The sequence below is a fragment of the Frieseomelitta varia genome, unplaced genomic scaffold (assembly GCF_011392965.1).
Source record: "Frieseomelitta varia isolate USP_RPSP 00005682 unplaced genomic scaffold, Fvar_1.2 scaffold_305, whole genome shotgun sequence".
In the NCBI taxonomy this organism is placed as follows: Eukaryota; Metazoa; Arthropoda; class Insecta; order Hymenoptera; family Apidae; genus Frieseomelitta; species Frieseomelitta varia.
Window position 1 is genome coordinate 194,079 of NW_025110041.1, and position 26,268 is coordinate 220,346.

The 26,268-nt window shown below is 35.7% G+C and overlaps 2 protein-coding genes across 13 annotated transcripts in view; one reads left to right on the top strand and one right to left on the bottom strand.

The window, feature by feature from the left end:
- Window positions 1-13,458: 13,458 nt before the first annotated feature.
- Window positions 13,459-22,715, bottom strand: LOC122529735 (DNA-directed RNA polymerases I, II, and III subunit RPABC3-like). 3 transcript variants are annotated; one of them, XM_043656139.1, is made up of 3 exons: window positions 22,619-22,715; window positions 19,003-19,183; window positions 13,459-13,489 (listed from the first exon to the last, which is right to left on the bottom strand). In XM_043656139.1, the coding sequence occupies exons 1-3, from the start codon at window positions 22,698-22,700 to the stop codon at window positions 13,465-13,467; spliced, it is 288 nt and encodes a 95-aa protein (XP_043512074.1). In that variant the 5' UTR covers window positions 22,701-22,715; the 3' UTR covers window positions 13,459-13,464. The 3 variants fall into 3 exon arrangements, with proteins under 3 accessions (XP_043512074.1, XP_043512073.1, XP_043512076.1); XM_043656138.1 differs by lacking the exon at window positions 22,619-22,715 and adding an exon at window positions 21,486-21,756; XM_043656141.1 differs by lacking the exon at window positions 22,619-22,715 and adding an exon at window positions 21,045-21,455.
- Window positions 22,716-23,394: 679 nt separating this feature from the next.
- LOC122529732 (disintegrin and metalloproteinase domain-containing protein 11-like) overlaps window positions 23,395-26,268 on the top strand; it is a 51,286-nt gene continuing 48,412 nt past the window's right edge. For 5 of the 10 annotated variants that reach the window (XM_043656127.1, XM_043656129.1, XM_043656133.1 and 2 more), the window contains exon 1: window positions 23,396-23,625. In XM_043656127.1, coding sequence (XP_043512062.1) covers window positions 23,623-23,625 — 3 coding nt within the window. In that variant the 5' untranslated portion in view covers window positions 23,396-23,622. Of the gene's footprint in view, window positions 23,626-26,268 lie in introns of all 10 variants that reach the window. The other 5 variants (XM_043656126.1, XM_043656132.1, XM_043656128.1 and 2 more) reach the window with 2 other exon arrangements.

The following is a 26,268-nucleotide window of genomic DNA, read 5'->3' on the forward strand; positions in this document are numbered from 1 at the left end:
TTTATTTGTTGAATCGGTCGTTCCATGTTTCGACGATCAACCGGTCAGTCAAACAAAAATGTTTTAATCGATCAGTGAGCAACTCTGTCCCACAACAACGTCTACCGATTGATCGTTCTTCGACAATCTCGACACTCGCTCAGACCATCAGTGCTTCAAACCATCTCCCTTCGGTTATCAGGTTCCCTTTATACCTACGCTTTGCAATCAGGGTTAGCTACGTCGCTCGAAATTAACAGGGAAGCCTTCGTTGGGACACGTTCGAACGAGGAAGCGACGCCGAATTCGCGCAAACAGTGGATCCTTGGCTGTTTATCTGTCTGATTGCGCGAGTTTCAACGACGAGTCGCACTTTGCACAACGATAGTCATCTGATCAAATACATTCCGTGTGCAAATTATGCCGAACCTCGATATTTAGTCCCTTCGCGTAACATGTCTGTATTCGAACATGTGCGCGTGAAAATTGCAAAAAGATAATTCGTCGATGTCAACTTGTCCTCGCAACTTATGTTCTTTATTCTTTATTCTCAATTTTTTGTCCCTTTACAAAAGCTATTATTATGTATTTATTATATAAATATAGTAAATATATAAATATTAATAATATTATAAATATTACATATCACATAAATATAATAAATATATAAATATTATAATATTAATAATATTATAAATATTATATAATATATTATAATATTATAAATATTACATATTATATAAACATAATAAATATATAAATATTATAATATTAATAGTGATATAAATATTATATATTGTATAAACATAATAAATATATAAATATTATAATATTAATAATGTTATAAATATTATATATTATATAAATGTATAAATATTATATTAATATAAATAATACATATTATATAAATAATAAATATATATATTATAAATATTATAATATTAATATAAATATTATATAAATATAATAAATATGTACATTATAAATATTATAATATTAATATAAATGTTATATAAATATAACAAATATGTATATTATAAATATTATAATATTATAATAAATATTATATAAATATAATAAATATATATATTATAAATATTATATATTATATTATAATATACATTATATTTATCATGTATTATTTATACAGTGCATTATACACTGCTTGTTTCATATATGTATGTACACTATCTTATATAACATACATTAGCTTTGATTTTGTCGGTGTCTTCCTAACTCGCTGTGCCTTATTAGTTCGACGCTTGCTTTTGTCCCTTTTTCTCCTTTGTATGTCTCTAGCGGCGAAACGGGCGCGAAAAAATACGTTATTCAAGCGAATGTTTTCCGATAGAACGCGTAGGCAGACATTTAATATCAGAGTCGAATGAAAGGGCAGTTTTAACAGGCGACGTGAAATTGATTTTATTGAATTTTAATAAAAGAACCGAGCCGAAGTAAGGAAGGTTGATAGGAGATATATTCCCGCGTGATTTATCGCTTGAAAGTGCCGAACAAAAAGGTGGGGGAAGGGGAGGGAGAGAGGGAGAACCCTTTGGAAGCGAGGAACGGATCCACCCAATCGTCGATTTACGGCGGATCCGAAATCGACGATTTATTCACCGATCCTATATATGGATGCGCGTCACGCGGAAGATTCGGAACGCGGACGTTCGAAATCATTGGCGAAAACCATGGAAAATTATGACCCGGCCGAAAGTGTCGCTCGTAAATTTCGAAACGCGCAATCAAGGGAGAAGGCTGGCAGGATGAAGAGGTGTGTGCAACCTACTGTACATACACCGGACCACGAAAGTATTTAAAACATGATATGCGCGCGAATGGAAATGGACACGTGAATCTCCAGGATAATAGATAGTTTTTTTAAATGTCTGATGCATAGGGAGAGGGTGGGGGCATGTGCGTATTAATTTTATTCGAATCGGCCAACGTGAGGGAGAATATGTGAACTGTTGCGAAATCGTGGGTCACGAAAGTGTTGTGTAAAATCTGTGCGAATCCTTCCTGTTAATTATGCAATTGTTATCAATAATTATTGCGTATTAATCACGTTACTGTTATATATATTAATGTAGTTAAAATATAATAATATAATTATATATTATATAATTATTATAGAAATTATTATATTAAAATTATAATATTGAAAATATTATATAATATATATATATAAAAATTATTGTAACTATATTATTTATAAAATATTGTTATATTATATAATTATTATAGAAATTATATTATTATAGAAATTATTATATTATAAAATATTATATAATATATATATAAAAAATATTATATTATAACTATATTATTTATAAAATATTGTTATATTATATAATTATTATAGAAATTATTATATTAAAATTATAATATTATAAAATATTATATAATATATATATATAAAAATTATTATATTATAACTATATTATTTATAAAATATTGTTATATTATATAATTATTAAAGAAATTATTATATTAAAACTATAATATTATAAAATATTATATAATATATATATATAAATTATTACATTATAGAATATTATATTATATAATCATTATAAAAATATCTTATATTATATAATTATTAACTACGTCAGCTATACATATAATGTACATTATTATATATTTATTGTATGTATTGTACTGTGTATTCTGTATTATGTTATACTATATATACACGATAATCCACAATAAGTGCTGAATATTAAAAATGAAAGTATCGATAAATTTTCAAACTCATTGTCTTCGAAAACGAAGCATCTTGCAGAAAAATTTTATTCTACATTCATTATTAATTCGTACATACTTGCAATTCATTATTAATTTGTACAGTTTGATAAATAACAATATAATATATTATTCATATATTATATTGTTATTTATCATTAATAATATAACACAATAACAACAATCCATTATTAATTCGCACAGTTTGATAAAATTCAAGTGTCGTTCGTTGTTGCTGCAAACTGATGAAAGCTTTCTCATCAGTGTCAGCTCGCGATCAATGCCAACACTGAGCCAATAATACCCTCTCATCAAACCTCTACGATCTACCCAAAATTCATTCTATTCTCTTCAAAGTAACTCTTGCTCGTAAAAAGCAAAATTCACGATGAATGAAAATTCATTGTAAAGTACAAAAAGATGGATAACAGTTCTTAGACATGAGGCAGATAATAATTTCCATAGCATATCTTTCGTAACAATCCTGTGCGATTTTTAAGTCCACTAACAATTGAAGAGTGAAATCGGTAGCGATTGAGACAAACCTCAGAGATTATAAAGAGAGATTATTCCTTTACGTGGAATCAAACAAAAAGTATCGGAGCATTTATGCGAGCGCTGATGTACACGTAGCAGCTCGTTAGACTTTACTATTTAGGGTGAAATCGCTTGCCTTCTTTTCTTCTAGAATTGCGAAAATTGGCTGGAGAACGAGACAATGGGGGAAAGTGCTGGGGGATCACGTGGAACCGGGTTCTGGATCTCTGTTCCATTCTCGGTCCGTGGTCGTTATTTTTAAGTTTCCCGATAAGGCGTGCGGCTGGGAGACAGAGAACAGTTCTAACCGCCTTTCGAATAGAGATTTAAATTACTGTAATCGCGAATGTAAATTCTGTCGTTAGGTATAGACGCAGCGGGGCGCGCAACGAAGCTGGAATTTCTATGCGAAACGCGCGGACTTCCTTATATACCGTATCCGCGAGGTATAATCACGGACGATTTTGGCAATCGTGGCACGAATCAACGAGAGTCACAATCGTATGTATATATATACAGGGTGGACTGGAATTCGTAGTACAACCGAGCAGGGAGTGATTCTACGTCAGAAAGTATGAAAAAAATTTGGTATAAAGAGATGAACAAGATAAACGAACTTTAAAGACGATTTTCTCGAAAACCGAGCCCCAGATAAAAAACATATTGTACTAAATTTTTTTCTTATTTTTTTGACACAGGATCACCTCCTGTTTGGTTGTACTATGAATTCCGGCCCACCTTGTATATGGTGATTCTCGGATCAATAGAAATACAGGGGACTCCGAAATTTGTAATAACAACGAAAGACAGTATACAGGTTTCGCACTCCAAATTAACCCTTTTACACTGTAAACTGACCTTTTCGTAAATCACATTTACTTTCTATCATAAATTCACTCTTTGACGAGATCGAATTCATCCCTTTTGCAGGTCAAATTTTTCTACAAACTTGTCCTCCCAAGTCGTTGTAATAAAAATAAAATTCAAAAAGTTGTTACTCCGAAAGAAAATCTTTGTTGCTAATCCGAGGTTCGAGGCTCGATATTTCTCGAAATATAAATATAAATTATATATAAATATATATTTATGTATAATATATATAAATATAAGTATAAATATAAATATAAATTATATATAAATATATATTTATTTATATACAATATATATAAATATATATTTATATACAATATACATAAATATAAATTATATGTAAATATATATTTATATACAATATACATAAATATAAATTATATGTAAATATATATTTATATACAATATACATAAATATAAATTATATGTAAATATATATTTATATACAATATACATAAATATAAATTATATATAAATATATATTTATATACAATATATATAAATATAAATATAAATTTTAAGGAACAGATACCAGAACAGTGAGAAATATTAAACGGAGGGACTCTATAAATTGTACGCGTTTAAATTTCGAAACGCAGATATGGAAATTCGGGTTCTTTTTCTCTTCTTCTGTGTCTGTCAGGCAAGATCTAAGAGAACTCGTCGTGGATTCCCCTTTGTTATGCATGGGAACTGATCGGGTATTCATCCACCACCCTATTTCCAAAAGCTGCTTCTCTCTCTCTCTCTCTCCACATAGATATTTCTGTACTACATGGAACTGTGTGCGACACACGCGATGGGACGACAGTTTTCGAAGCGTTATAACGATGCCCCGACGCTCATTAAAAGTCTTTCGAACGGGGACGTTTGGTCGGCGGAACGTCAATGGCGCGGAAACTTGGCCGAAAAGTCAAAGGTCCTCGATGGAGGCGCAGAGGGCTGTGTCTGTCTTTCAACTCGAACTCCAACTCGGAACTCATTATGCCTCTTTCTCTCTCTCTCTCTCTTTCTCTCTCTTGTTCTCACCACATCGGTAATTCGCGCAATTTACATGCGGCGCGAGCTTTACCGCGTATCTCGACAGTTGCCTTTCAACGATTTCGTAATGGAGACCGATCTGTCGAGAGACATCTTGAAGACAGGTGCCGAGCCTCTCTCTTTTTTTCCTCAACGTGGTGTATTTTTGGACAAATATCCCAAAGAATATCAACTGTTTTTTTCTTAGATTATTTCTTAGATCGTCTATCAGGTCATTCAACAAGCTTTTATGCTCATTCAACTGCTATCTGACTTTGAAAAGATATTCAAGAGTGAAAGATCATTGAATAACAACAAAGGTTCGAACGTTCCTTCCTTTTTTCCTTAACGTGCAGGTTATTTCGTTAGTTTCGTCGTCTTTAGGTCTATCAGGTCAAATGAACTTTTATACTTTTCCGCGCAAGCGAAATGATCGAAACGATTAATTTCGTGCCATCGGATTTGATGTTGGAAAGATATTCGAGAGTGAAAGATCATTGAATAATGGAAACAGGTTCAAATGTTTCCCTTCGTGCAAGCGATCGAAATGATTAATTTCATACCATGAAATTTAATGTTGGAAAGATGGTAGAAAGTGAAAGATCATAAATATTCCATTAATTAATATTCGAAATATTAATAACTATTGTATTATAAATTTGGTCTATTAAAATTCATCCTATTTTAACCTCTTGCGCTGGAATGACATGCCACGCACGTCGAGAACTTTTTGTCCCAAAACTGCAATATTTCCTCACTTTAAAGTATATTTGAGTATAACCCAGGCAAAACAAGTAATAAATTTATTACTTCGCAATAATTTCTATCCAGTGATGTAATACCGACGAGTTTAAAAAGAAAGCGACGAATTATTGTATACGGTTCGGTCACTCGTTATGGTCCGCAATCAGTTGCCACAGCAAGTGATTGATCTTAACCTCTTCTCACATCGAGAATTTTCTGTTCCAAAATTGTAATATTCCCTCAGTTTTAAATATATTTAACCCAAGTAAAACAAGTAATAAATTTATTACTTCACAATAATTTCTATCCAGTGATGTAATGCCGACGAGTTTAGAAAGAAAGCGACGAATTGTTGTATACGGTTTTGGTCACTCGTTATGGTCCGCAGTCGGTTGTCAGCGCAAGTGGTTAAAAGGATCTCTGACAAAAGTTCGCGTTATTCCTTTCGTTTGAAAACAAGTCGAAATTTGGAAAAACTGGCTCAGTTCGCAATATCGCTTTCGCAATATCGTTTTCGAACGCTGTTCAAGTTGTTTGCATTGGAAACTCGAGTCGGAACAACGATTTTCCTCGACTCTCTTTCGCATCGAATGGATTTCGACGAAACGAAACGAAACAAAGCGAAACGAAACGAAACGAAACGAGACATAAGTATACTTCTCTGTTGCGCTGGTGACTCGGAATTCTCGCGAAATCGATTCAAGTGGGCGGAGAATTCCGGGATTTGAATGACGATGATAACAAAACGGCGATGGTAATGCAAAATGCAAAGGGACACGATGAGAGAGAGAGAGAGAGAGAGAGAGAGAGAGAGAGAGAGAGAGAAGGAATATCGAAAGGCGTTTGAACGAATAAAAAAAAAGACACGGAGGCCGTAAGTGGGCCAATAGGGGGGCGGGAAACCCGTGAAATGCAGCGTGTTACCACCCTCTCCGGCAACCTCGTTCACTTCTCAAGTGCTAAACACCCTCGTATCTCCTTTCTTTCAGCCTTTCCACGTAAAAACGCAAACACGCCTGTGTTTGCCCCTGTTCGTCTCTGAAAATCGTGTAACTTTTCATCGAGAGCGACGGTGGAAAACGTTCCGCCTCTCCAGATAAGGAATAAATCGTTCGAATTCGACCGTGTTGCGTGTATGTTTCCGCTGAAAGGTCTTAGGACTGGTGTCACGTCTTTCGAAACATTGAGAGAGTTGAAAAATTATGCTAATTATTAAATCGGAGCTATTAAATTGAATGACGTTTGTTAACGTTTGCTTGGAAATTGGAAGTTATAGTAATCATGCACAGCGCAGTTAACAGATCGATTGTAAAAAAATCATTCTTTCACGATTTCTCAGCAACAGCAAAAGAATAGATACTGAATCTTTTACTAATGTTTCCTTCGAATGCTATTAATTTAGACACGAACACGAATTCCCTTCATCTCCATCAATACACACGCAATTGAAAAAAAAACATCGTCATCTACAATAAATGCTAAAGCACGATAAAGGAAAGAAGCTGATAATTTCTGATAATATCTCTTCCAAGAACGTAAAAGAAAATTTTAAATTAACTTAAGCCTAAGTCTATATCGTACGATCAGTTTGTACATGAACATTTCAAAAGGTTCCTCCAGCAAGAATTAAAAATTTGCTTCACAAAACGCACGTGTTCAATTTCGAAAATTGAAAAGAAAAGATAAGATTTCTGAACGAGAGTCAGATCGTTGAACTGTTATTAATCCACGATCCGTGTTTCATTCGCCAGATGATAGAAAGAACCGTTCTTTTACTACGAGTTACAAGTTACAAATTACCCAGTGCGACTCAGAGGCTGGTCCTTCGAAAAATCACCCTAACCTTATTCTACTCGGCCCGTTTCGTTACCTCTCCGTCTCCGATTCGATTCGTTTCGACTCGAAAGGAACTTGGAAAAATGGCCGCGCGACTCCAAGTTCCCAATGCAAACAACTTGAGGGAAGAGGGCTGGCAAGCGAGAGCGATATAAACGTCTATCGAGAGATCGTCTATCGGCGGGGATGTTCGTTCGACTTGGTCCCCTCTCTCGGCAAGGGCAAACGTCTGTCGACTTTTCACCACGGTTTCTCGTCTCCTGAAAGAACGGTGGTCGTTTGTCTCGAACGAGGCAGGGGAGGACGAAAAATTTTATCTCGCGGGGCAACGCGAGCACGTCGACGAGTTTCGTGTTTCGTGTACCGTCGTCGTCGCCGCCGTTTCTCCCCCATCCTCGAAAAACAGCGAGGGGAAAGGCTTCGTAGAACGCGGCGCAACGGAAATAAAACGAATCGCCGCGTTTCCGCGTCTCCAGCCTGGCCCCTCGCAATTTATACGAACCCGTGAAATTCCCCGGATATTTTGTAAATCCCGCACTCTCTCGGGTTCGGGGCGTTTCCTTCTTTCGCCAGCGCTTCGTCCGGCCGAAACGCCCGTGTCCCTGGGACCAGCTTGTCCCCGCTAAATGAGAAAGCATGCTTCTTTCTTTGATCTAATTTAACCAAATACCCGCACTGCTCCTCGTATATTTTTACTTTAATTCCGTGTTGAATGAGACTCGCCGGCGTATTAGAGAGATACTAACGGAGAACAAAAGGAGATCGCGACGCGCTGACTCGAAACCGAAGGGTTCTTAGACTCTAACACGGGCTAATTTTCCCCAGAAAATGGGGATTTTTCTTCTTTTTGGCTTTACACAGTAAATTACTAATCTTGTATCGCAATAATTGGGAGGAAGAAGCGAAAAATTGGACTGTAGCTGTTTCTTTGTGATTTGTAATTGCTTGCCGAAATATGAAAAAAACATGTTTCTCAAAAAAGAAATAAAGAAATATTCCAGCATATATCTTGTATGCCGTATTTAACAGGGTTAGTCCCCTGTAATTTTCTCTCTTTTGTCTCCTCTTTTGTATAGCGGAGTGATTATCTTCCATCTTCCAGTCTTCTGGGAAGCCTTCCCCATTCCAGATCTTATTTATTAGGTCCAAATATATTTCCCCGAGTTTCTTTCAGCATGTATCTCCATGTTTCGTTGTCAATCCCATCTGATCCAGGTAACTTGTCTTCCTTCAGCTCTGCCTGCTGCTTCCACACCTCTCTTTTCCTAATCTCTCCCTGCCCTTCTGTCTTCTGTTGCTCTTGTTCTTCGAGTCTGTCTTCTATTTCCAAGCATATCCTTTCCTTTTTTCCTCCTAGTAGACTCATAAAATGTTTTCCCCATTTCTCTATTTCTATCCCTTCGTCTATTTTCTCTCTCCTTTTTCTAACCTTATTAATGAATTTCCATTTTCTCTCTCCTCTACCTAAACTTACTAATAAATTTCCAAGCTTCTGCTTCTGTTTTGATTTCCTTTATCTTAGCTTGTCTTCCTCTTACTTTGCGTGTTCTTCTTTCTCCTTTTTACACCACAACTTATATTCTTTGATTGCTCTTGTGTATTCTTCCTTCTGGCTCTGTCCCTTCACTACCCTTCTGAGGATCTTTCTTACCTCTCTCTTCTTCTCGCTCCACTCTCTGCCATATCCTTTTTTCCGAGTTTTTAATTTTTGACTATTCTCAGATTTTTTTCTCGTTGATGTTTTGACTTTCTCCCTAATTTCTTTCCATAGGTCTTCTGTCTCTTTTTCTAGTGCCTTCCATCCTTCACATTTATTGTGATAGAACTCTATTCCTTCACAGGACCAGTCTCCTTTAACTGCCAATCTTCTCTGCAGTTTCTCCTTTTTCTCTGTTTATTTTTCCTTCAAGAAAAAAAAAAAAGAAATATCCTTCTGCAAATCGTTGGAACGTCGATCCCAAAGTAAAAAAAAAAAAGGAAAGAAAATGAATTTAAAGTTCAAAAAGAAGAACGAAAAATTTTCTCCATTAGTTGTAAGATACTCCCATTATTTCACTTAAAGTAACAAGATGAAAAACATTGAAAATGTTTTAGACGACGCAGATAAAACAGGACGCGTTAAACGTGCGAAATATTATTGAAAATAATCAGAACGTTCGTTAAAACGTACGTTGAAATATAAATTTACGTGGCTGTTAAAAGATTTGTTCGTGAATTTAAATTGATGCTGCAATATTTAGTTAATATGTATTTTTGTATTCGAAACGAAGTTAAAAATTCTTAAAATTCTTGGTAACGGTGTGTAAGTGTGTTATGTATGTTTTAAACGTATATAACGTTCCATATACGTATCTTTCTGTCGATACTTCCTGTCAAGGGGAAATCCGATAAAAGGGAATCGAGTATCGACATTTTTTTTTTTTATTACGTTATTCTTTATTCAAATCAAAATTAATATGTACCTTGCTACCGTTTCATTCTTTATTGCCGATAAACTTTGCGCAAATATTGTTTTATTTTATTAACAAAATAAGGCTCTCGAACGCTCTTGAACTATATTTCAAAATACAATTCTGCCAGAAATGTTCTTATCTCTGAAAACTGTTCAATTGGAAAAGTTACGACGAACAAATACATTATAATCAATGCGGAGGATTATAGTATTATAGTATTATGTATCTATACATTTTACACGTAATTATATTATATAGCATAATTATGTAACATGTAATTTAATCATATGTCGTTAACGTTTATATTTTAGAACGCCTCGTTCTTGTCTCAAATTTTATTGCCTCGTTTCTGTGAATTCTTCTTTACAGATTTCATTTAATACCATGAGTATTAAAAGAAACAGATTAAGAGATAAATCAATTAAACGTTTAAAAAACAAAGTAAAAAATACGTTTAATTCAGTCACAGAATGCAATGTTAGAAAATGTACAATTAGCTACATTAAGAGTAGCGAATCAATATTATTAAAATTTCAAAGATAACTTAGGTTATGTTAGAAAATGTATAATTAGAAATATTAAGGGTACTGAACCAATATTGTTAAAATTTCAAAGATAACTTAGGTTATATTAGAAAATATATAATTAGCAATATATAGCTGTATAATTAGCGAAATATTAAGAGTACTGAACCAATATTGTTAAAATTTCAAAGATAAGTTAGATAAGTCAGAAAAATGGACAATGTTATAAAATGTATAATTAGCGATATTAAGAATAGTAAACCAATATTTTTAAAATTTCAAAAGATAAGTTAGGTTATGTTAAAAAATGGACAATGTTATAAAATGTATAATTAGCAATATTAAGAGTACTAAACCAATATTGTTAAAATTTCAAAATTAAGTTAGGTTATGTTAGAAAATGTATAATTAGCAATATTAAGAGTACTGAACCAATATTGTTAAAATTTCAAAGATAAGTTAGGTTACGTTAGAAAATGAATAACGTTAGAAAACGTATAATTAGCAATATTAAGAGTAGTGATTCAATATTATTAAAATTTCAAAGATCAATTAGGTTATATTAGAAAATTAAGAGCAATGTATCTATATTGTTAAAATTTCAGAGACAAATTAGGTTATGTTAGAAAATTTATAATTAACGATGTTAAGAAAAGCGAACCAATGTTATTAAAATTTCAAACATAACTTAGACAACGGGACGAATTTCCATCTCTGCAGCAGCTTAAAACCAGCGAACGGTGATAAAGTGGATATACGACATGCAAGTGGATCTTGTCCAAAAGAAAGAGAGTTCTTGGTTCAAGAGGAAGCTCTTAAACTCAACACCGAGGTGGAAGTTTTGAAGCTGATCTACCGTATTCTTACCGTACACGTTCTTTGAAAACTATTTAATTTCCAGTTGATTTATGACACGTGTGACGTCATAATATTTGGCTCTTCGAGACCGATTACACCCAAAAACCATTCTGTTGTCGGTTTGTCTGTCAATTAGTTCCGCCGTATCGATCATTTCTTCTCTCAGTTGTGTCACAACCTGTCAACTCGTGACACGCTCTCTCCGCAAGCTCGTCGCTTTCGCGGTGAAACGAAATCGAATCGGACGCGATTTTGTTTCACCGACGGAGAAAAAGGCAAGTTGAGCGACGGTTGAAAGTGGTTTGCGAGCGCGTGCACTTGGCGGTTGTTCTTTCGTGGCTTTCGGCCGTTCGTGTTGTCGAGGAGAGGCAGAACGAAGTTTCGCGAAAGGGGAGAGGAATTAAAACGGGCTCGTAAAATGCGAGATCGTGCGTGAAAGTGGCCTTATTATCGCTGCCTACTGGCCTCGATTTCTCTCCCAACGCCTTTTCACAAAAGAACGCTCGCTTGGCCGGCTGGAGCGATCGGGAACGATGAATGACGAAAGAGAAACTCGAAAACTCGCGTATTTTTCCAAACAAGTTTTTGAAGCCAAATTCCTGGGAACTTAGACCTTCAATTTTGCGCGGAATAACATTGCCATCAGATTTTAATAAAGCGAAAGAATGAAGCAATATCGAAAGTATTCCCTGTTGTCTCTGTTCCAAACTGTCAGATTTATTACTTTGTAAAAAAGTTTCATCAAGTTTTTTTTTTTTTTTTTAGAATACCATTTTCAAACGCGAAGCCTTCGCTTTGACAGCTTTGAATTAGTTTTAGTCAAAGATGTTTTTCATGTTGTTCATCGTGTAACACGTGGGAGAAAATTGTCGAAATTCAGACGCACCTGGAAAATATTTTTCTTTGACCTAATCTACAGTTTTTTTTCAAGATTGAAGTTTCCTTTTTACAACGACCTCTTAAAGCTTGCTGCGCGACTTTTTCTCGCCGTTTTATTGAACTTTAAACATCAGGGTCAGAATGTTTAAATGGCAGAATGCTTGAATTTCTTGAATGTTTGCCATTTAACTCTGATATTCAAGGTTCAATAAAATGCAAAACAATAATAAGTTTTAAAGAGTTGATGTAAACAGAAGGCTTCAATCTTCAAGATTATTATAGATCTGGTCATGAAAAAAAATTTTTCAGTGATCTCGAAGGCAATTGACAATTTTCGAAAGTGTTCTTTCCTTTCCATCTGTTGCACTACATCAAGAAGAAAAAGAACTTAAAGTAGATAAAGTGGAGATTTTACGCTTTAAAACGAAGCAAATTCGACTGTCGTACGATTTTGTTTATAGCGTCGATCAGTTTTTGTCAACTGTACGAACACTTTCGCCTATCTCCGTGCATTTCACGTTTAAAACTGAGAAAGTAGCTGGAACAAAGTTCTGCTATCACAAAGGATATGTAAATTAACGAGGCGTTGAATAATTTTCTTTTCTTTTAAATAAATAAAATAAAATAAAATAAAATAAAATAAAATAAAATAAAATAAAATAAATTAAATTAAATAAATAAAATAAAAATAAAGAAAAATTTCTTTTCTTTTAAAAAATAAATAAATCGTGCAAACGATTACGTCCACTGTTTATCACGCACGTCATTAATCAATTTCTAAACACGCGATGAAACTCAAACACTTCTCACAGATGCAAGAAGCAGATCGAAAATTCCACCGACGCGAGAAACACGCCGTCTTATCCTACAGTTTCGAAAGTAGTTGCTCGAAATAAATTTCGGGAGTGGCTTGGGAACGAGTTGCCAAGACTGGGAATTAAAAAAGAAAAAAAAAAGAAGAAGAAGAAGTAGAAGAGAAAGAGAAAAACGACGGAAAGCGGCGAAGTAGAACGAGCCAGTCATAAGTCAGACTCGTAGGCCGCTCTTCAAATTGCGACGTTTACAATCAGCGAACACTCTCCATCGATAATTTATCGACAGTGGTTGACTGGTAGCATTCGACCCCTGGTCAGCTTTCAAGTTAACCTGACTTTCTAGTTAATTTACCCGATCCTCTCGTCACGTGTCTTTCCATCAAAGTTGCAAAGATTTCTCCCTTCTTTCTTCCATTTATCGGCTCTTTTCATCGTTGCTTTATTTACGTGCCATTATCGAGCCCGACTTCCCACCTTCATTTGTTCTTTGTGTCGCACCTGCGACCAATCGATTCCGGTTTCCCACCGCAAATTGCGAAGGATTAACGCCGCTCCCTGCGGGATCGATCAACGGGAGAGAACCAATCTATTTCTTTCTATCGCGGGGCTGCGACGTTTAATTCAGACGGTTTATTTATTAGCGCTGTTTAATGGGCCACTTGGAAGTTTCAGAGGGATAAGGTTAAGGATAGCCAGCGAATTAGCAAGCGTTTATAAGCCAAAAAAGAGAGGGAAAAAGAGAGAGAGAGAGAGAGAAGCCATTGACTACGAAATTAACAAGAACTAGCTCGCCGCTTAAGTTTGGAACTTAAAAATAAGCTTCTCCTAAACGTGCCATTTCGCGAAATCGTCGATCTCTTAGAGAAACGAAAAAATCATAATTTTTTCAAAAAAAAAAAAAAAAAAAAAAAAAAATCTAATTGCATTCTTCTAATCTTTCTAATCATTTCTTAGTAAAATTTTCCATTCAATTCCAGCTGCAATACTTTCGTTTTCTTTTTTTTAGGATTTATTACAATTAATTTTGTCGTTACATTCTTTCTACGTTTCAATCGTCTTTCGAAAAATGTTTTTCACTTCATTTCCTCAATGCTGCGTCATTTGTTACGAATTACTGCACCATTAATTTCTATCAGCATCTGCACCGAGGGGAGGAGAACTCGTCGATAAGTCCCCCTAGAGACGAGCGTGCTCATTAGAGGACGGAATGAAAACGTTCTTCCCTGCCAAAAACGCGTGCTGCAATTCTCGCTGCAGTAGCAGCCGCGTGTCTTACATAATGCCCCTCCCCATCGTTCCGAACGTCCCCCTCCCGCCCTTCGAACCGCCAGGCTCTTTGTCGCGAGCTGTAACGCGACGTTTTTACGTCGCTCTCCCTCTTTTGCCGTGCTCGCACGAGTTTTCTCGGAACGTAACGTCGAATGACGTGGCGGTTAAATTTTCCACCGAGTCGCATAGATATATTTACAACGTCAGGACGAATTCGAGCACGTTCGCTTTTTCGATTTCGGTCAACACCGAAGAACTTAAAAAAAAAAAGTTAAAAATTTTATTGATAAAAAAAGAGAGAGAGAAGGGATTTTAATTGATGGCAAAAATACGTAGAGTTATAAATTAATATACACTGCTGTTACACTTGTTAAATATAGACAGATAGACGAGACTTGTGATATTTTCACGGATTTCTGGTTGACTCATTTTCTAGTTGAAGGGTAATGAAGTTTCATATGTAAATTGGAATACTATAGCGAGGTGTGTAGAACGCGTTAAAACCTTGGATCCAGAGCTATTCGCCCACACGCGTGACAATGTTGATCCTGCTGATCTTAATACCTACGTGTTTAGCAAAATAAATTCCTAGAATAAATTTAAAAAAAAGAATTTGCAATTTAATCGAGAAATATATCACTAAGTGTGCAATTATTTCTAGATACTGATAATTACTGTCAATCTCAAGTTCATGTATATTTATAAATCGTATCAGTAGACTGCGAATATATTTATGCATTCACGTGTTATGTATTTAACGTACTATAATTATAATACTTGGAGGATGAAACGCATTTCCAATTTAAATTCTAAACATCCTCCGGTTTAGATAACAGTATAATAACAGCAAGTATCCATGATGAAGTTTCGATACCAGCAAATGCTGATTGAGGACCGATATAAAAATGATCGTTGCTCTAGACTAACGCAATAACCGAAAACAATTATTCCAATTACACTATCGCTATCTATATTATAATGCTTGTATTCACGCGCTACTAGCTAACGGTACACACTGTCGATGTATTATATTATTTCCAGCCTGCGTTTTCCAACGCGATGTTAAGGAGATAACGATTAATCATCGGCGCGTTGAATAACACACTCCTCGGTTCATGAAGCTGTTACTCCTGCGGATAGAATTTTTAATCATCGTAGACAGGTAATAATTTGGAATTAAAAGGATTCTTACCCGAGGAAAAATAGTTTACATTTACATGGCTGACGATGATGTCATGCTCAACGTTAACGTCGCAAATGATCTGATGAATGCATCGCAGGAACTCGAAGTGCGGTTTCTCTAACTATATTAGCCTCTCGCAAGAATATCCATTGGGTATTTAATTACATCGTGTTACACCTGACTCTTTTGTTTTCTGGGTTAACCGACTTACAACGTTAAATCTCAATGCGAACGAAACTTTCAATTAAAGCCAGCGCTAGTATTTAATTGTTTTCAATTTCTATCGGCCGCTTTAACAAAAACTAAAACTCGAAAATTTTCTTCAAATTTAAATTCTTTTAACAGCGAGATTAATTCGTAGAATGAAGCGTAAGAGAACCTTTCGAAGAACCACTGGTTAATGATTAATGAAACACATAATGAGAAGTTAGCGCCCTCTGAAGGCTTCGCGACTAGGAAGAAAGTCTTCTGCTGAGAAGCTGAGGATCAGCTGATTGGTCACCAGAGCGTCAGCTGATTTTGACAGCCCGCTCGACCTTGTGCGCATCCTAGCGCGCCGCGCGCCATAAACCAATTTAAACGTGCGACTAATGGCGGCCACGCATGCGCGTTACACGCACGCGCAACTTGCACCGAGAGGAAAAGCATTACAAAGGGTCTTCATATTTCACATTTCTACTTGTTTACATTAATAAATACTTGAGTAAAGAAAGTACTTTTTGAGCAAACAAGTTGAAAGATGATTCGATCAAAGAGAAATTCAACGAGGACTAAAAGCTCAGTGTTATCTTCAGAGTTGCTTCATTATTAACGACAACACGAATACCTGCGCATTGTTCAACTCGCCCAAAGGATTGGTTATATCAATCTTCGGGACTCTAGCGACCCCGATCAATAATTCATTTCCCACCTATCACGCCCCTATTTCGTAGACTGGCGATATCAGCAGAGACGTACCACACAGTGGGCCGCGTGAAATCACCTGGATTTGGAACCAATTGTCCATCGAGCACTCTTGATAATTTTTAACTCTCGTTATCTACGAGTCGCTGATATTTGCACAGAATCTAATCACGTACGTAAATATTTAAGCTGCTTTCCTAATACAGAATGTTAAATATTATCCAACTATGGCGAACTTTTACGACTTTAAATCCATAAATTGTTAAGCACGCAGTGTCATGTTATCCCACGAGTATTAATGAAGATTTTTGTATTTGATGTTTCTCTCCGGTTAAAGTGTAGTTTTTTAAGTCTTGTCCAAGTCCATTTTTTCTGTTACCTCGCTTTATTGTCCTTCCATACAACCACCATAGGGGAGGGGGGATCAGCAGGTAACTCAATAGGCTGCTAACGCCCTCAGAAAACTGAGATACCACCAGCTGTGTTCACCCGCTTCATTACCCACCGAGTGAACGCAGAGTGGCTCCCTGTTCTCCGAGAGCTCGTTTCGCTATTTCCGTTTCGCTCTTACCGACCGAACAGGCTGAATTGATAAATCGAGCTTTTCCACGGTTTTTATTCGGTTGATGCTTTCAAAAAAGGGCCCCGTGGATCTTCATTGTACTTCCATTCATTGTTGTTACTTCAACATTATTTCTACAGTTTCGTTATCGTAATAAATGTTCAGCTATCAAAATTTTTGTAGGTTTCACTCCTGAGAATCAAAATGATGTCAAAAGTAGTTTTTCAAGACACGTCGAAGACGGCAAAACCTGACGATAAAAAGCGAATGGAAGCATTTACACAAAAATAGAAATAACCGATGACTATGTAATGAGATTGATGAATAGATGTATTACTAATGCGTACAATGCAGGAAAAAAGTTTCTTTTTAACGAGCAAGACTGAGACTGAGAATGATAAACTCAGACTGAATAAATTTTTCTATCAAATTTTCTATAATGCCAAGACACGATTTACGAAATAAAAAACTCACCAACTCCAACTCACAACAATCGATCAATCTAACCTTTTAGTATATGCCTGACGATCATTCGTTCTATTTTTTTCGTACGATAACTAACTTCTTAAAATAATACAAGAAAAAAACGGAACGTGAATAATGAGAGTGGAAAAATACAAAACGCGGTACACACGCGGTGTAATTAGCGAAGCAAAATAATTGCATAACCTTTGCGAAACGATTTAAAATCTGTTTACGCACAACACAACGAGTTCGCTTGGTCTTATCTTATCAAATGTCGCCCACGCTGCATTCTTCTCTATTCTCATATGCGACATATGCGAATCCAAACGTGTACACAATGGCGAAAGAGTTCGCGCGGTACAGTTTACAATAGAGACCGGCAATGATCAGACATCAAAGCGGCTTTTGCTATATACATTGCACGCGGCAGCAGTCGAGTTTCAAGGTTTAACGATAAATCGGTCAAACCAGGGTTATCGCGGAAGCTCTTCCAACAAAATAACTTTCTTCTAACAAATTAAGAATTTTCTCATTTATATAAAATGTGTAACTAGTAAGACAGTTAATTTGTGAAATATATGAAACTAATGTGAAATTTACATGCAAAATTCCAAGAAACGATAAATTTCCTTTATCGCAGGATTGTTTGTCAATTTTTTTTTTTTTTTTTTTTTTACCATCAAGCCACCAACGTCACTAGTATTTACGTTTTTATCACAGATTAGTATATATTATGCAAATTGTTTGAGGTAGCTTAATTGTTTAACACAACAAACGCGTTTTTCACGTTAATTCGTTTTTCTTCATCGATTGTTCATGTTCAACCGAAGTACGTTCCTAGAGATTTTTCGAACGTCTCAAAAACTCTTACGGAACTTCATTGAGCACTGGAAGCGAGCCAATCGGAGATCACAGTAGGAAGAGGGCGCGTTTACGCACGTCGACGCGTGCAAATGACGTCACAGCGTGACGTGTGCGTGCGTGCACGCACGATACGCCAAGCGATTACGGTGGGATCGTAACAGAATAAAATAACGATGCACACATGACGTGTTTCAGATACATGTATCTTTTCAACGAGAAAGACTATGATCTCTCTTTTTGTATGATTTTTTTTTGGTAATCTTCATAACTATCTTACTGTGAACAAGATATTCCAAAAAAAAAGGATGTTTCAAGAGATGCAAACACGAAGAAAAAATTTCGAATCTGTTCTTCCGATATTATTTACAAAATCTGGACATTCCGAAAATGGCTTGTATTTTATTCTGTTGAAAGATCCATCAAAATGTTACTTAGAGGGAATCAAAAATACAAAAATAAAAAAAAAAAAAAAAAAAAAAAAAAAAGAATCACTTACAGTCTGCTGCTAGGTTCGTTGTTTGCCTCGTCGCCTTCAATTCGATAAACCATGCCGGACATCACGTATTCGAAACTGTCTGCTCTGGAACCGCCTTCCTGTTCCGTTGCGTTCCACTCCCCTACATCGGGATAACCGTCCTCTCTTAAGGTCGTCGCAAGAACCAGGCGAAATTTGTCACCTGAAAAACAAAAAAAAAAAAAGAAAAAAAAAGAAAAAAAAGGAATATACTAATTAAATACACCGTTCTAACTAAATCTAATCAAATGTGCATAAGCATTAAAAAAAAGCTCTTTGTTTTTATCTAAATATCGGCGCAGAAAAATCCGCGGCGTCAGAACACGGAAATTGATATCTAATAATAAAACTCAAGGCGATTGCATCGAAAATATACTGGGGGGGCGTTGCAGACGTTCATTTTCATCACGTTCCAAACGAAATTCACAGTTGATCGAGCTTAAACCAACAGTACCTGTCGGTCTTCGCTCTGCTATTTTCACGAACAGACTATAAAACACATACGAGTGCGGTAAAAACACGAAATACCGATCAACGTTTCCCACTCTCGTTGCATCACACGTCACCGTACGTTCAGAAGGAAACACGAAAACAGTACACTACATATGTCACGTTGATTATGAGCTCCGTGCCGACGATTATGCAAGAGGCAAATAGAGTAGCAAAAGCCTCAGAAATTGCCTCAAAATGGGCTACTAAATTAGCGGAAGCTAAGAGTAACTGAATAACAGCGGAAGAATATTTCAGAAAATATAGTTATTGTCAATATTATGCTGAGTTTTTCACGTGAAGAATTGTAAACAATGAAAAAAAAGATATATTACATAGAAATAATTCAATATATTTTGTAAAAATAATGTCAACTTATAAATAAAAAATATTAAGCATTACGATATTAAATGATACGCATTAACAACTACCATACTAGTTAGAGAAGAAAAGTAGCGAAAGATGAAAAGTAGAGAAATCTAAAGGAATGTGCATAGGGATGAGGTTAACCCACACAGAGAATAGGACTAGTAGCAACGTAGGAAACTAGGGCACTAAATGGAAAGGGCAAAGTTGTCAATTACATTATCGGCAGAATTGCATTAAATACGTAGATGAATGGATCATCTCTATGTACCTGTTCGACTAAATAGGAAACGCCGCGAAGCCCGCACGCACGTAAGAATCCCGGAGAACAAGGGTCAAGGTTAAAAAGTCTATGCTATTCGATGATAGATATAGCATGATAATCGATATTACCGGCCGTGGCAATGTTGAGGGGGGACATAAAGAAACGACGAATGAAAACGAAGCTGGAAAAATCTGCATGACCAATTGATCATGTTACGAGACGTATGAGAGGGGTTCACAGGCTTACATGTTACGATGTAATGGCATAACGATTATAGATTATCTAGTTGAGTGATACAGGACCGTATTACCAACCCCAGCTTGTATTAACCAGTGAGAATCGAGCGAAGGATATGGGCTCGCGTGATTTACAGCATTAACCTTGACACTGACAGCAACACGCGTATCGTTAACTCCCTTGCGTTAGACACCCGTGTTAACACTTCATACTAAATTTAAGTGTTCCTGAAACACGGATGCTTTCGTACGCGATTTACAAAATTGCACTGCATTATTCGGCTCTATTTGAGCTATCAATACGATAAATACATGAAAATATGGTACACAAAATTAACGTTATTACACTACGATATTAAGTTATTAGTAAATCCTTAAATAAACGTTCGCTTTTATTAAAAAGCAACGACAGATATTTCAAACGATAATAATACCACGTAACACATTTAGGAACGTCGACCACCACCCCCGCGTACTAAAGCTTTAACGTGTCCCGGGGTCTATCGAAAACCGCCATCTTGTCCACGACGTCAAGCACACAGTGGGGAGAGGAAGAGAAAACTGAACGATAGGTTTGTATTCATTCTCGAAATGACGCGTATCCGCATTTGCCACGCAGAACGTTCTATATTATGTACTTTCGTCCTCCATTTCCCATATTCACGCACCTGCACCATAATTCTGCCTGCGGCCCAAGACGATCCTAAAATACACTGGGCTGCAACTGCATTCCTCGGCTAACTGCATACACGTCTAACATTACTCGCGTAACAATTTCATCCCGTTTCGATTGCCCTTGCGCGGACGACAACACGCTCTTTCTCACTGAGTGACCCATAGGCACATCTGAACTTCGCGTAATTCAACATGTCCGTGTGCGTGTAGTGCAATGTAGGTTAGTCGCGCAATGCGAAACGAAACTGCGTATACACGAAGAAAACTATGGCACACAGACCGCGCGTGCTTACCGGTTTAGGAGAGAAACCGGTTGAAAAAGCGCGCGCGACACACGACTGGGGGAAAAGCTGAACACGAAACGATACGCTCGATGAAACGGCAGATAACAACGGCGACAAGTGATACCAGCAAAAGCAAAAGGTAACACACACCGATCAGAGGAGAAAGCACGGGCAAACACACGCACACATTCCACACATGCACACAGGCCGCTTCTTCTCTCAGCGAACGAGTATCGCGACCGACACGGCTACGAGTCGTGGACGTTTTGACCTTGGCATTGAACTTATGGGAGCTGCCGGGTGAAGCAGGAGAGAGGAGTGGAACACGAGCGACACGAGGGAAGCAGAGTGGGGAGCAGAATGTGGCACGGGCAAAGCGGGGCGCATTGGAGGGAGATTGCGTCATCTCGCGCAAGCCTGTGCGCCGCGCGTCAATACAGCGGGACTTGCCTGGCCCTATGGACTAACCTTCGCTCCCCCTTCGCCCCGCAACACAATTCTATCGCGCTCTCTGTTCTGCACGATCGACAAGCTCCTTCCTGCAAAATTCATCCCGCCCCTTTGCTCCTCTCGCCAGCTGTAAACCGGTGATCTCTATTCTTTCTTTGCCGTACCGTAGATTCCGATTATTCTACAGATTACGTCGTAGCTATTAAATTTCTATTTATAGCCTATGAAACTTCAAGGATTAATTTGCATGTACGCGAGGTTTATTTTTTTTTTCCCTAGTAACATTTGTAACATTGTACGATAGGTGATGTAATAGAAGAGATAAATTAAGCTACGCGACATTAACTATTGCCGAAACGGTGAAAAAGAGACGTAGAAGGGAAACACAATTCTCAGAGAAACAGCAAGGAAACAGGATATGAATCTGTAAACACAGTGAAGCAGGCAGGGGTGGATCGACGATGCGGTGCACCCCACCTCTTTCTCCCACCCTTGCCACTGGTGGGTGTGACGCACCTACTCCCTCTGCAGCGCCCGAATCAACGAGATACATACATCCAGAACTGTCCGTGAGCGGAGTCAAAATGACGATATTAAGAGGAAGGGGGTTGGGGGTTTGCTGCAGCGTGACGTGGCCTTGGGCGGCGCATTTACGAATTTAATGTACATTATATCACGAATGTTTTTTTTTTTTTTTTTTTTTTTTCAAAATGATTTTCCGCGAAATGGAAGCAAATTTACGTCAATTTGAAAATTTCGAGAAATTTTCTCTAATAATTTAACTGGCTATACATGTATAACATATAAAACGTATTTCATTTCTTTCTCCTTACCTCTGCTTTCATTAATGACACAGTTGTTACGCGAATGAACAGCAGTAGTACAAACACTAACCAAGCGGACGACCTTTAGCATCAGCTTACACGTGGAGATATAAACGTCGCTTTGCACATCCGCGTCGCGACGTAAGCTCCAGCGACTTTTCAAAGACACGGAATTTACAAAGGGGCGATGTTAAAGAGACTAAAACTAAACACGACGGGGGCATGCTCTTTTCAAAAAAAGCGACGAAAATACGTCGTATCTCCACCTTAAAAAAAATGAACGTGTCACAAGTATATCGAGTAGCGAAAAACAGTTTGTTGGCACGAAAAAAAAAAAAAAAAAAAAAAAAAATTTGCACTGTGCATGAATTGCTGTACTCGTGTGCGAAGTTTCATTTTTTTTTTCTTTTTCCAAATTTTCAGATTCCCCAACTTCCCTTGTTACGATAAAAATGTTCTCCTCTCTTTTTTAATCTGATACTCGGTACACCCTGTGTACGTGAAATCAATTGAATAAAAGGACGAGAGAGGGTGGAAAGGGGAGGGGGAGGGGGGCGATGGGTGGATGGACGGATTCGGGACGCGTGGACGGTTCGGTGGATTCTTCGAAATGCTAGTCATAACGATTAACCGAGAAAAAGTTGGACGCCGATAGTAGGTCATAATCCTCGGCGCAGATGCGAGAACAAAAAAGCCCGCGCTCTTCGTGGGTATAAGCCATAATCGAATAGAGAGGAGAGAAGAGGCGGGCGTTAAAAGGCGGACGGCGGGCTGTTCGGAGAATGTTAACTATATGCAGACCTCTCTTTTAGCAGAAACATCCTCACGTTATATTTGAAGCTCGAACAAAGGCTAACAAAGGCTGCGCTAACGCGGGGAATCTTGACTGGCGTCCAAAGAACCGCCGGCAGAAGCATGTTCTGGGGCTATCGGAGACCACTTCCGATCGATACAAGAGAGACGTCCGTGAAGCAACCAAATACATCGAAACTGCCATCATTATCGATAAGGCTATGGTATGGTCGTTTTTCTTCTTCTTCTTCTTCTTCTTCTTCTTCTTTCTCTTCTTCGCTGGCTTTCTACATTTTCGTTTCTACATTCTTCGTTCCTTACGTTTTCCGTCGATGAGCTTCGAAAGGTACACCGCTTGTACTGCTCGAGTTTCGTTTTACACAGTATTTTCTTTTTTTTTGTACAATTACGTGGCGTTTCTGCTTTCTTCTTTTCTGCACATAATATTCGCGGTTACGCGATTCCGTTTACAGTTACACGATAGAGTAACGATTAAAAACATTTGAAATACAAAATATATTGGTACGATACAAGAAAATGTTAAGTAAATCCTTGGAATTTCTTTTCATAGGCTCAATAATAGAATGCAATGTTACAAATTAAAATAATTGGAAATGAAACTTTGCTTTGATTTAGATTAATTTTGGCATTAATTTGATTGATTTCGGAGGAATATTCAGAATGTGAAAAAATTTGGAGATGAAAACTAAGATCCTACTACCTAATATTTGACAATTTTTTTTCTTTTCCAAAAAAAGATAATTTAAAAATTTAATGTATTAATGTATTCGTGAATCTCATATAAGATTCCAGATGCTTAATAAAAAGAAAAACATTAATTTTATTACCACGCAATAGCTTTCATTATATTCTATTACACATAGCTACCATACAGTTACAAACCAAAATAATTACAAACGAATTCATTGCTAATTCCAAATGAAACCTTGCATTAATTTAACTTGTGAATCAGGAATGAAAAAATTAAAATTCCTAATTTAATATCTGACAACATTTTTCAAAAAAAAGAGATAATTTAAGAATTCTACGTATTAATGTGTATATTTGTGAATTTCACATAAAAATTCAAATATTTAATAAAAAAAAAAACACATTAATAGCTTTTATAATACTCTATTAAACGTAGATAACATACAGTTACAAACCAAAATAATTACAAACGAATTCATTGCTAATTCCAAATGAAACCTTGCATTAATTTAACTTGTGAATCAGGAATGAAAAAATTAAAATTCCTAATTTAATATCTGACAACATTTTTCAAAAAAAAGAGATAATTTAAGAATTCTACGTATTAATGTGTATATTTGTGAATTTCACATAAAAATTCAAATATTTAATAAAAAAAAAAACACATTAATAGCTTTTATAATACTCTATTAAACGTAGATAACATACAGTTACAAACCAAAATAATTACAAACGAATTCATTGCTAATTCCAAATGAAACCTTGCATTAATTTAACTTGTGAATCAGGAATGAAAAAATTAAAATTCCTAATTTAATATCTCACAACATTTTTCAAAAAAAAAGAGATAATTTAAGAATTCTACGTATTAATGTGTATATTTGTGAATTTCACATAAAAATCCAAATATTTAATAAAAAAAAACACATTAATAGCTTTTATAATACTCTATTAGACGTAGTTAACACACAGTTACAAACCAAAATAATTACAAACGAATTCATTGCTAATTTCAAATGAAATCTTGCATTAATTTAACTTGTGAATCAGGAATGAAAAAATTAAAATTCCTAATTTAATATCTCACAACATTTTTCAAAAAAAAAAAAAGATAATTTAAGAATTCAACGTATTAATATGTATATTTGTGAATTTGACATAAAAATCCATATATTTAATAAAAAAAAAGACATTAATAGCTTTTATAATACTCTATTAAACGTAGCTAATACACAGTTACAAACCAAAATAATTACAAACGAATTCACTCCTAATTCCAAATGAAATCTTGCATCAATTTAACTTGTGAATCAGGGATGAAAATATTAAAATTCCTAATTTAATATCTCACAACATTTTTCAAAAAAAAAAAGAAAATAATTTAAGAATTCAACGTATTAATATGTATATTTGTGAATTTGTCATAAAAATCCATATATTTAATAAAAAAAAAGACATTAATAGCTTTTATAATACTCTATTAAACGTAGCTAACACACAGTTACAAACCAAAATAATTACAAACGAATTCATTGCTAATTTCAAATGAAATCTTGCATTAATTTAACTTATGAATCAGGAATGAAAAAATTAAAATTCCTAATTTAATATCTCACAACATTTTTCAAAAAAAAAAAAAATAATTTAAGAATTCAACGTATGTATATTTGTGAATTTCACATGAAAATCCAAATATTTAATAAAAAAAAAGAACATTAATAGCTTTTATAATACTCTATTAAACGTAGCTAACACACAGTTACAAACCAAAATAATTACAAACGAATTCACTCCTAGTTCCAAATGAAATCTTGCATCAATTTAACTTGTGAATCAGGAATGAAAAAATTAAAATTCCTAATTTAATATTTCACAACATTTTTCAAAAAAAAAAAAAAATAATTTAAGAATTCCACGTATTAATGTGTATATTTGTGAATTTGTCATAAAAATCCATATATTTAATAAAAAAAAAAGACATTAATAGCTTTTATAATACTCTATTAGACGTAGTTAACACACAGTTACAAACCAAAATAATTACAAACGAATTCATTGCTAATTTCAAATGAAATCTTGCATTAATTTAACTTGTGAATCAGGAATGAAAAAATTAAAATTCCTAATTTAATATCTCACAACATTTTTCAAAAAAA